At 45.8% G+C, this 11,498-nt stretch overlaps 1 protein-coding gene across 1 annotated transcript; it reads left to right on the top strand.

Moving 5' to 3' along the window:
• Nucleotides 1-5,321: 5,321 nt before the first annotated feature.
• LOC146630232 (uncharacterized) lies at nt 5,322-11,138 on the top strand. Its single transcript, XM_085356559.1, has 6 exons — nt 5,322-5,484; nt 6,186-6,853; nt 8,417-8,962; nt 9,608-9,805; nt 9,909-10,022; nt 11,052-11,138. Exons 1-6 carry the CDS (start codon nt 5,322-5,324, stop codon nt 11,136-11,138), a joined length of 1,776 nt encoding a protein of 591 aa, XP_085212685.1.
• The last annotated feature ends 360 nt before the right edge of the window (nt 11,139-11,498 follow it).

The raw sequence follows: 11,498 nt of genomic DNA, 5'->3' as shown, positions 1-11,498 counted from the left end.
CTTGTTCAATAAACAGATGACTTAATATATTGCTTCCTTTGGGCAAATCAGAATATCCAGTAAAGTAAGGGGGGAAAAGTCAAGCAGAAAAAGGTGAAGATTAAAAAAAAATCAATCATAGCCACTCGGGGGATTGCCACTCTGTCAAGCAGCACATGGTTGGCCAAGTAAGAAATCCAGCTGGTTCTGCATACAAACTGCCACTCACTTTCTTCCAGATGTACTTTTTCTTAGTCACGCTCGTGTGCTTTTCTCTATTTATTTCAAACTGGATTCCATTGGATAAATTGACTCTTTTGTGACCACTACCCTTTCTGTCCTCTTCTGTTTTAATTCATGCGATATGGATTTTCCCCTTCAGCAATTACAGAAGTCACTGATTTACCCCTTCAGACTGTGTTTGTTTTAATCTCTGTGCTTTCCTACCCTCTTAATAGAAATGTCCTTTGGGCATTGTTTGGCTACTCAAGGACCCCTGGAATCACCTCATGGCAGTGTTGTGCTTTAAGTAGCGGCCACGTTGTCAGGTGGGTTTTGTTTACATTCATTCTGAGATTTGCCTTTTTCCTTGAATAGTAATATTTGTTTATTTGTGAAATGCCAAAGAAAAAAAGATAAAAGATACCCCACCCTGACATCATCCATCGATGGTGAAATCCTGTTTTGAAACATTTGGCCATTGAGCATCATCATGTCACGAGTGACAGTTGAATTTGGCTGACAAACCAAGGATAATGGCCCTATCGTGCCCTAAAGCACACCCAGCTATTATTTTACTCTAACAAAACACTATGTTCCTTTTCTTGCAAACTTTAAATTAGGTTTAAAACTAATGAATGAATTAGTGCTGTCAAGCATGTGACCACTGGGCTCTAGAGCAGTGGAGATGTGTTCTCTGCTTTGAAAAATCATGATTCTCCATCTGGCAATCCGATGGATGAGTCTGGGTTTGTTGGTACTTGTTTGACTGCATTGTGGCACATATAAAGTATGGTAGAGGGGGGATTATGGTGTGGGGGTGTTTTTTAGGAGTCAGCCCCTTAGTTCCAGTGAAAGGAACTCTTAATGCTTCAACATACCAAGAGATTTGGGGTAATTTAATTCTACCAACTTTGTGGGAACAGTTTGGGGATGGCCCCTTCCTGTTCCAACATGACTGTGCACCAGTACACAAAGCAAGATCGATAAAGACATGGATGAGCAAGTTTGGTCTGGAAGAATTTGACTGGCCTCAATGTTACAGAATACCTTTGGGAGGATTTAAAGCAGAGACTAAGCCTTCTCATCCCTCATCAGTGTCAGACCTCACAAATGTGCTCCTGGAAGAATAGTAAAAAATTCCCATAAACACCCCCCTAAACCCAGAATAGGTGAAGCTGTTATATGTGCAAAGGGTAGGCCAACTCCATATTAATCCCCATGGATTAAGAATGGGATGTTACACAAGTTCATATGCCCGTTAACCCAGATGAGCAAATACTTTTGGCAATTCAGTGTACCAATCGTAACATTATTTGGAGATAAATTATCTGAATTTCAATTCCCTCGCTTCTTCACTTCAAATTAGTACATGGGGATCTGCCAGGCCCAGGAGACACCGCCAGTCCCCATCGAGGACTTCCCCAAACCGCACCTCAATTCTTGATTAAGCCATTCGCCTTTATCTACTAAAAAAATGCTGCCCAACCTTCAATGAGGACGTGGGCCCAGCTAGTGAAAAACAGCAACAAAAACATTTCTCTTTACAGCTCAGATTTATAGTTTTGGTGAGTAACTCATCAACACATAATGGCACATAAAAAATCTATAACTATGAATGTTGGCTATGAATGAACGCTACAAAAAAAAAAAAAAAAAAAAAAAAAAAAATAGTTTTATTACATTTATTACATCACTACTTCCAAACACAGCTGATGCTCGGCTCTGCAGAAAGCATGGCATGGCAGTGTGTGTTTACTCGTCAGCTGTTTACCATCTGTCAGTGACCATACGTCCTGGACAGGTCACCAGGCTAAGACATAAAGACAGACAATCATTCTCATTCATGGGCAGTTTTGAGTTACCATATAACTTAACCCCACTAACTGCTTGTCTTTCGACTGTGGGAGGAAGCCGGAGCACCCAGAGAGAACCCAGGCAAACACAGGGAGAACATGCAAACTCCACAAAGAATCCAGGTGGTGGGACTAAACTCAGGACCTACTTGCTGTGACGCAACAGTGCTAATCACAGTGCCATTGTGTTGGTGAACAGTAAGAAAGCTTAAACTGTGGTGGTGTGTACTGCTGCAGTGAACAGGGCAGCACACGGCTATGGGATGTGAAGATGAAGTCCAGGGAGGGAAAGTTGTCTCCAGTAATTCAGTATAATTTCACAGGTAAAATGGTCACTGTAAAGGCAAGTGTTGGTGGGGACCCTCTTCTTCAAAGTGTCTCTTTAAAAAAAAATCAATCCAGCTCTCCTTCCACAGATCAATTTTAGTAATTTTTAATGAGAGGACTGAGCCATCTGCAAAGTCTGGCATCAGGGGAAAACTAATAGCACAGTAAAGGCACAACTAGCTATCTACCAAAGTTAACAAAAAAAAGTTAACACAACCTGTTTAATTGATCAGTCAATCAGGACCTTGGTGAGTGACCACTGCACCACAGTGGTCACTCACCAAGGTCCTGAGTTCAAACCCACCAGGACCTTCTCTATGTTGTCACCGTGCCTGTGTGACATGCATCTAAATTGGCTGTAGTATGAATGCTTTTGTTCTCTCTGTGTTAGCCCTGCCGTCAATTGGCAACCAGTCAAATGATAAGCCCCTTCCTCTTTAACCTTAAATTGGATAAGTGGTAAAAAAAAAAAAAAAAAAGGATGCATGCAATGTTCCCTCTAATTGCGCACTGCTGGCACAGTCTCTGCGCACAGAAATTCTGCATTGTGCACAAAAAAAAATCTAACCTGAATTGAAATTAACATTAATACTTTAACAACTCTGTTTTGCAGTGTTAGTCAGTGAGTGACTGGCTGCTCCCATATGGGATTAGAACGATGCCACTTTATCCCATAGTCCAGCCAATAATGCGATTCGCATTTGTGTATAAGCAGCTAATCAACGTTGCTGACAGGCTATGACAGCGTCCTTATGGGCCGACACCGGTGTTTTAGTTAAGCAGCGTGGCTGATGTGGAGTGAAGCCACGTTAATTACAACGTGTACAACCATTGGAGATGTGAGCAGGACAGAACAATTGACGGAAAAAGTGTGGACTTTATAGTTTTTTATAGTTTTTAAATTGTGTTGATAGACCACGGAAAACCAGAGTTATGATAAAAAATATATGCAATGTTTGTTATTTTTCCTGAACACTATCGTTGTTTATATTTACTGTGGGAAGAAACGGTAAAAACTGCGTTTTATAAGGAAAACGCTAGAAAGCCTGTGAGCAAAAACACCCCCCCTCCCCCAGCCTTTCCTATTGGTCGAAAAATGTACCATGTCGACCAATCAAATTAGATGGCAACATGGCATTTAGTTGTTTAGGAAGGGGGAAGTTTTAGGAGTGACAGCGGTGTTTTGAGATGTGCGAGATTTGAGAGGTTTAGCGCAAATCTTGTGTAGTTAGTGTGTAGTGTAGTCAATAGTTTTGACAGGAGTGATACATCTCCTGTTGTCAGGCCTGCAGGTATCAGGCTGTTGTTCTCCTTTCTCTCATAGTGGACAGAAATTAAATGTCATACAGGACTCTCTCCCAGACCACAGACTCATACTCACAATACAAGTCAGAGCAAAATAATAATAATAATAATAATAATAATAATAATAAAGTTGTGTGCACACGTCTAATGTTGCTCACAGTGGTCCAAGGGATCGCTCAGGGAGTTTGTGTGTTTGCTCAGACATGTGAAAAATTAGAGGGAACATTGGATACATGGATGGATCAGCAGCATCTGGAGAGAAATCTTTAGGTACGTACCCATGGCTGTTGAATAGCACAGTTTGATGCTAATGATATTCATCCACACGAGAGACTTCTACAAACTTAAAAGTGCACTTTGGGCTTTTAGAGTTGTGGTTCCCTTTTTGCTTGTAATCAAAAGCAGAGATTTTTTGTGACCCCCTCAGTGCACATCTATGATTTGTGAGCAAGTTGTTTGAGGATTGATTTTCCTTTCACACTCTGTTTTACTTGGATACGTTTTAGAGGTCTGCACGGGGACTTGTAGTACCTTAAAAGAAAGGAAAATCTGAAAAAGATACAGTATAGCAGAACTGAACTTCTTCCACTTTTCTAGACTGGTGAGCATATTGTTGCCTCGCCAATTATCTTGCAAACATCTATTTCAACAAGTACTGTTGTGTCAGAAACATACAGGTATGACTGATAATTATCTACTTGCCTTTGATGTATTTGTAGATCACTAACATTTTGATTTAGCATTTTCACAGACGTCTGTTCATATTCATATAAGTGCAGATGTCATCCAGGGAAGGACGGATGTTGTTTTGCTGTGCTGTATTTTAATGTGAAGTGTACATATTTATTTTTTATATATTGCATGCATTGGTTATATTTTTGTGCAGTGTTTTATTTAGTTTGCATGTTTTAGTTGCCGGCAAATTGTCCTGGAGAGACTCCGCCTTTCCCCATTTTTACTAATTGGACACACCTGAGAGGAAAGGGAGTGTAATTTACAGAGTGCTGAGTGACACATAAGAGGGTTGGAGCTTGGCGTTCGAGGGAGAACGGACAGTACCAGCGCACAGGGCACCAGCGCACAGGGCACCAGCGCACAGGGCACCAGTGCAGAGAGTGACAGTACCAGCGGGGAGAGCGGAGACAGCACCAGCGGAAGGCACGGGACGGCTGTGTGGCTTTGCAGTTTTAAAGAAGCGGCGGGCGGAGTTGAGAGCTCTGCCCACCCGGGCATATCAAGACGCGAATGCGGAAAGGAAGGAGAGGACTCCGCTGGGTTTCCCTTTTACTTCGCTGGATTTCTTAACTCCCTGGGACTTTTATGCTGTGCTGGATTCCACTGGACTTTTAATGTTGTGTTTGATTTTTATTGTGTTATCCCTTGGCCAAGGTTGTTTTAATTTATCTTACATTTTTAACTATTTAAATATAATAAATTATATTTTAATTCTACAGTTTTTTAATCGTGTGCTTTCCCTTGGCGGCTCCACTGCTCTGTCCGTTTGGAGGAAGGTTTCCTTCCTTTAGAAAAACGACACTGTGGGAATAAAATCACCTTCGCTCCGTTACATAATTGGCGTTGTCGACATAGGATACGGAGCCAAGAGCAGTTGGGTTAGCCAGGGGAATAGCAAATATGATGATGCCTGTGTATCCCGGAGCCCCGTGGCTGCCGAAGTTTAAAGGGCCTGATCAGGATGTGCAATATCAGGAGTGGAAGGAGCAGATGCGGGGGCTGCTGGGATCTCAGGACTTGCCTGAAGTGAGGAAAGTTGCTATTGTGTTGGGAGCGCTAGCAGGTGAGGCTAAACGTCAGGTCAGTGTTCTTGAAACCAGTGAAAGAGACCAAGTACAAAAAATCTTTTCTTTTTTAGACTCTTTATATGGTGATCGTGTCCCCACCCCAGTTCTTAGGTCACAGTTTTTTAGTTGCACTCAGAACTCAAGTGAAACCGTATCTTCATTTATCTTGCGGTTAAGAGAATTATACTGTAGGTTGCGAAAGCATGATCCAGATAATGTCCCCTCTGATGCAGCCCTGCGAGATCAATTGTTGCTAGGATTGCGGGAGGGCCCTGTAAGTCAGGCACTGAAGGTTTATGTGCGGCGTAATCCAGACCAAGATTTTGCTGCCATACGCCAGGAGGCACTGCTCCTAGACTCAGAACATGTACAGCCCCAGTCTGAGGTAACCTGCCTCTCTGTAAATAAGTCTCATGCTCCTTTTAAAGTTGAACAGAAAGAAGATTGGAGGCAGATGTTAAAACAGGAGATACTGGAGGATGTTAAGGCACAAATTAAAGGATTGGCACAAGAGCTAGTAAGGGAAATTAGAGGCTCCACTCAGCCAGCTGTAGCTACTCTTCCGCCTGCACCTCAGTTTAGGAGAAGACCGCGACAATCAAATGCTAGCTGGGATGCACAAGGTCGGCCTATCTGTCGGAGGTGTAAACAAGCAGGACATATAGCTAGGTTTTGCCAGACCTCCATGTCTTCCCAGCCAAGTTTAAACTAGATGACCCTGCTGCTGAGGTCCGAGGGGCGGGGTTTTTTGGTTCACCTAAGGAATTAAGGGCCACAGAAACATTTATTGGGCAGTGTCCAACAGTGAAGATAGTGATCGAAGGGGTGGAGCTTCAAGGCTTGTTGGATACCGGGTCACAAGTGACTTTGATACAGGAGAGTCTGTTTAATGAGTATTTTTCCCAGGCTAGGCTTGAGAAAACTCCAACCGCCTTTAGGCTGAGAGCCGCCAATGGTCTGGAAATTCCCTATACCACCTATGCTGTCCTGGACATGGAAATAGAAGGTGTTAAGGTTCCTGGACGCGGGGTTGTGGTGGTAAAAGATGACCATTGCACTCACCCACTGATTATTGGTATGAATGTTGTGACTGCCTGTTGGAATGTAATTAAGTGGCCGGAAAAGACTACTCCTGCCCCACAGCAGTTAACGAATCAGCAGGCCTGGAGGACTGCCTTCGCAACATGCAGACGGATAGAAGCAAGTACAGTGGAGGACGGAATGGTGGGGTATGTACGGCTAGCTGGCCGACGCAAAATTAAAGTCCCCCCGAGGAGTGAAATAATGGTGTGGGGCCGGACTCAGACGGGTCCGCAAGGAACAGACTATTGTGCCTTGGTGGAGGCACTGCCTGAAACCCCTGATGTGGGGGTGGCGAGAACCCTTGTCATGGTAAGGGCCGGGAGAGTGCCAGTGAGGATTTGTAACCCACACCCCTATCCTCTTTTTATAGGTCGCTACCAGAAACTGGGAAAGCTATCCTGCGTGGATGAAGCTGACGTACATGGCTCACAGGACCTGAGCCTGTCCCTTGGGACGGACGGTGTGGTGGAGGTGGCCCTGGTCGATAGTGGCGCCCCCACGGAGGAGGAGAGATTACCTGGGGAGATGAATAAACTGATTGAAAGACCTGACCTGTCTGAACTGCAACAGGGCGAGCTACGTGCTCTATTGCTTAAATGGGAGAAGGTGTTCTCTAAAGATGACGAAGATTTCGGGAGGACTGACCTGGTGCATCATTGTATCCCCACAGGTGATGCAGCTCCCATTAGAGAGAGGTATCGTCCTTTGCCCCCCGCAATGTATAAGGAAATGAGGAGTCTCTTGGTAGATATGATGGCAAAGGGAGTTATCCGGGAAAGCTGTAGCCCATGGGCTGCACCCATTGTTTTGGTGAGAAAAAAGGATGGCGCCTGGAGGTTCTGTGTGGACTACAGAAAATTGAATGCGGTGACGCATAAAGATGCTTTCCCCTTGCCACGAATAGAAGAGACATTGACAAGCCTTACTCGAGCGAAGTGGTTTTCCACCCTGGACTTAGCCAGTGGATACTGGCAGGTCCAAATGGACCCGACGGACAGAGAAAAGACTGCTTTTACGACCCCAGTTGGGTTGTTTGAGTTCGAGCGGATGCCGTTTGGTCTGTGCAATGCACCCGCTACATTTCAGCGCCTGATGCAGCACTGTTTGAGTGGACAGATTGCCGAGTCTTTATTGGTGTACTTAGACGACATTATCATTTATTCACCTGACTTTTCGTCTCATTTACAGCATCTAGATGAAGTGTTTCAGAGGCTGTGGCGTCATGGGTTGAAGTTACAGCCGAACAAGTGCGAGTTCCTGCAACAAGAGGTGAAATTTCTGGGGCATGTAGTGGATAAGTATGGTGTAAGACCAGACCCGGATAAGATTTCTGCGGTGATGGATTGGCCGGTCCCTGATACCATCAGACAGGTCAGATCCTTTTTGGGCCTGGCTGGTTACTACAGACGTTTTGTGTCCGGTTTTGCTCAAACCGCACGCCCTTTAAATGCATTATTGACAGGGGTCCCTGTGAACAAGAGAACAGACTGTCGTAAAGTACAGTGGTCCCCAGAATGTCAAACGGCATTTGAGGCCCTCAAAGCAGCTTTAACGCAGGCACCTGTTTTGGCATACGCAGATTACTCTCTTCCCTTTATTGTGTATACAGATGCCAGTGGCCGCGGGCTGGGAGCCGTTCTGGCGCAGGTTCAAGAGGGCCAAGAAAGGGTAATAGCGTACGCCAGCAGAAGTTTACACCACACGGAACGGAATGACGCAAACTATAGTTCTTTCAAGTTGGAGCTGTTAGCCCTTAAGTGGGCGGTTACCGAAAAGTTTAAAGACTATCTGACTGGTGCACGATTCGTTGTGTATACTGATAATAACCCTGTGGCCCATTTACAGACTGCTCGCTTGGGCGCAGTAGAACAACGTTGGGTTGCCCAGCTGGCCTCTTTCGACTACGAGATCAAGTATCGTTCGGGTAAGAGCAATATTAATGCTGATGCCCTTTCTCGATTCCCCACTGTCCCAGCAGAGCACCTGGAGGGGGCTGGATCAGAGCGTGGAGTCACTTCAGCAGCCATTGAATTGACCTGTGAGGTAGAGGGGAGTGACTGGGCAGAAGCACAAGTTTACGATCCGGATATTCAGGTGGTAAAACAACTTCTGGAAGCTCAGGTCGCACCTACAAAGTCGGAACGTCAGGCATTGTCGCATGGTGTGCGGCGACTCCTACAGCAGCAAAAAAGACTTTTTATTAAAGACAGAGTATTGTGCCGTAAAGTGTCGGACGAATATACCCAGGAGACTCGTCATCAAGTTGTGTGTCCTAGTTCCAGGTGCCATGAGGTGTGGCGGAAGATCCATGAGGCTGCTGCCCATGCGGGGGTAGATCGAACCCTCTCTCGGATACGGCAGCGGTTCTACTGGGTTAATATGGAAGCGCAGGTACGTCAGTTTCATCTGGGTTGTGTCCCCTGTAGTCTACAAAAGGAGAGGGTAGAACCTAGGGCTCCACTGCACCCTATTTCAGTCTCATACCCTTTGGAGGTTGTAGGCATGGATTTTCTGTCCTTAGGCCGACCAACTGACACTTATCAAAACATACTTGTGGTGACTGATCTGTTTACGCGGTTCGCTTGGGCTATCCCTACAATAAACCAAACAGCAGAGACTACAGTAAAGGCTTTGTGGAAGTATGTGATACAGCCGTTTGGTTGCCCAGGCCGACTCCACTCCGACCGTGGGTCTAATTTCGAATCTGCATTAATGAAACAGCTTTGTGATACCTATGGTATAGCCAAAAGCCGTACGACACCTTACCACCCTGCAGGGAATGGTAGTGTAGAACGTTTCAATCAGACCCTATTGAACATGCTCCGCTCCCTAGAATCAGTTAGGCAGAGCCAGTGGGTAGGAAATCTGCCGGAACTCGTTCATGCTTATAATAATACTATCCATAGTTCCACAGGTTATGCGCCTGCCTATTTGATGTTTGGTCGACACTTGCGACTTCCTGTGGACGTGGTGTTAGGCGTGGCCCCCCAGCAGGCGAGGCAGGATGTAAGTGAGTGGGTGTATTCTCATCAACAGAAACTCTCCCTAGCTTACCGTTTGGCTGGGCAGAGGATGTATAGTGCGGCCTCCCAACACAAAAGCCAGTATGAGAAAAGAGGCTGTACCCTCCCATTGTTGCCCGGAGAGAGAGTCTGGGTACGTGACCGAAACAGACAGGGCAAAGGAAAACTGTGCTCCTGGTGGTCTCCTGAGCCATATGTGGTGTTGGAACAGGTGGGAGATACGGGCTTAGTGTATAAGGTCAAACCAGAAAAGGGGGGTAATATACAAACTTTACATAGGAATGCCTTAAAAGTGTGCATTGCTCCTCAAACAGACTTTACCCCTCCTACGGAGGAGCCGACCACAGGCCCTTCGGATTTCCCAGCGCCAGTGTTTTATGGATTTTTACCCCTTACTGACTGTGTGTCACCTCACCAGAGTGATTCAGGTATGTCCCTTAGACGGTCCATTAGGGCCACGCGTGGGATTCCACCAGAGCGTTATAGGGAGATGGAGCATTAGCAGGGACTGCTAATATTTCAGTGTGGGGGGATGTCATCCAGGGAAGGACGGATGTTGTTTTGCTGTGCTGTATTTTAATGTGAAGTGTACATATTTATTTTTTATATATTGCATGCATTGGTTATATTTTTGTGCAGTGTTTTATTTAGTTTGCATGTTTTAGTTGCCGGCAAATTGTCCTGGAGAGACTCCGCCTTTCCCCATTTTTACTAATTGGACACACCTGAGAGGAAAGGGAGTGTAATTTACAGAGTGCTGAGTGACACATAAGAGGGTTGGAGCTTGGCGTTCGAGGGAGAACGGACAGTACCAGCGCACAGGGCACCAGCGCACAGGGCACCAGCGCACAGGGCACCAGTGCAGAGAGTGACAGTACCAGCGGGGAGAGCGGAGACAGCACCAGCGGAAGGCACGGGACGGCTGTGTGGCTTTGCAGTTTTAAAGAAGCGGCGGGCGGAGTTGAGAGCTCTGCCCACCCGGGCATATCAAGACGCGAATGCGGAAAGGAAGGAGAGGACTCCGCTGGGTTTCCCTTTTACTTCGCTGGATTTCTTAACTCCCTGGGACTTTTATGCTGTGCTGGATTCCACTGGACTTTTAATGTTGTGTTTGATTTTTATTGTGTTATCCCTTGGCCAAGGTTGTTTTAATTTATCTTACATTTTTAACTATTTAAATATAATAAATTATATTTTAATTCTACAGTTTTTTAATCGTGTGCTTTCCCTTGGCGGCTCCACTGCTCTGTCCGTTTGGAGGAAGGTTTCCTTCCTTTAGAAAAACGACACTGTGGGAATAAAATCACCTTCGCTCCGTTACACATACTCTCACACATGGGCCCGGGCATTGTCCTGCACCAGGACCCACTGCATTAAAGTGGGGTCTGTCGTCGATTGATCCAAGGAATTCATCCCAATACCCAATGACAGTCAGGTTGCTGTTGGCTACCCTGTAGAGGTCTGTGCGTCCCTGCATAGATATACCTCCCCATACCATCACAGACCCACCACCAAGCATGACCAGCTTGGTGGTGGCAGCCTAACCTTCTCCACACCTTTTCCAGGCCCTTTCACATCTGTCACACATGCTCACCGTGAACCTTCTTTTATCAGTAAAAGGCACAGGGTGCAAGTGGTGAACCTGCCAGTTCTGGTATCCTATGGCAAATGTCAATCAGGCTCCACCATGACAGGCAGTGAGTAGAGGACCCACTAGACACTTTGGGTCCTTATTGACATAATCATGATGGTTTAAGGACCTTCTACAGCCCTGCCAAGCTCTCCTAGAGCAACTCCAAGAGGCAGGCAATCTCCTCCATGCTCTTGAGACTGTGCTGGGAGACACAGCAAACCTTTTGGCAATGGTGCATATTGAAGTGCCATCCTGGAGGTGTTGGACGGTC

The sequence above is a fragment of the Diplotaxodon limnothrissa genome, linkage group LG6 (assembly GCF_057381915.1).
Source record: "Diplotaxodon limnothrissa isolate DT_005_m linkage group LG6, D_limnothrissa_male_GT1.1, whole genome shotgun sequence".
Classification (NCBI taxonomy): domain Eukaryota; kingdom Metazoa; phylum Chordata; class Actinopteri; order Cichliformes; family Cichlidae; genus Diplotaxodon; species Diplotaxodon limnothrissa.
This window is presented reverse-complemented; position numbering and strand designations above follow the sequence as displayed.

Coding starts and splice junctions, on each gene's coding strand:
- LOC146630232 (XM_085356559.1), top strand. CDS start 5,322: ATGATGATGCCTGTGTATCCCGGAGCCCCGTGGCTGCCGAAGTTTAAA. Junction 5,485..6,185: donor TGTGTTGGGAGCGCTAGCAG/GTGAGGCTAAAC, acceptor ATGTCTTCCCAG/CCAAGTTTAAACTAGATGAC. Junction 10,023..11,051: donor ACCTCACCAGAGTGATTCAG/GTATGTCCCTTA, acceptor GCTACCCTGTAG/AGGTCTGTGCGTCCCTGCAT.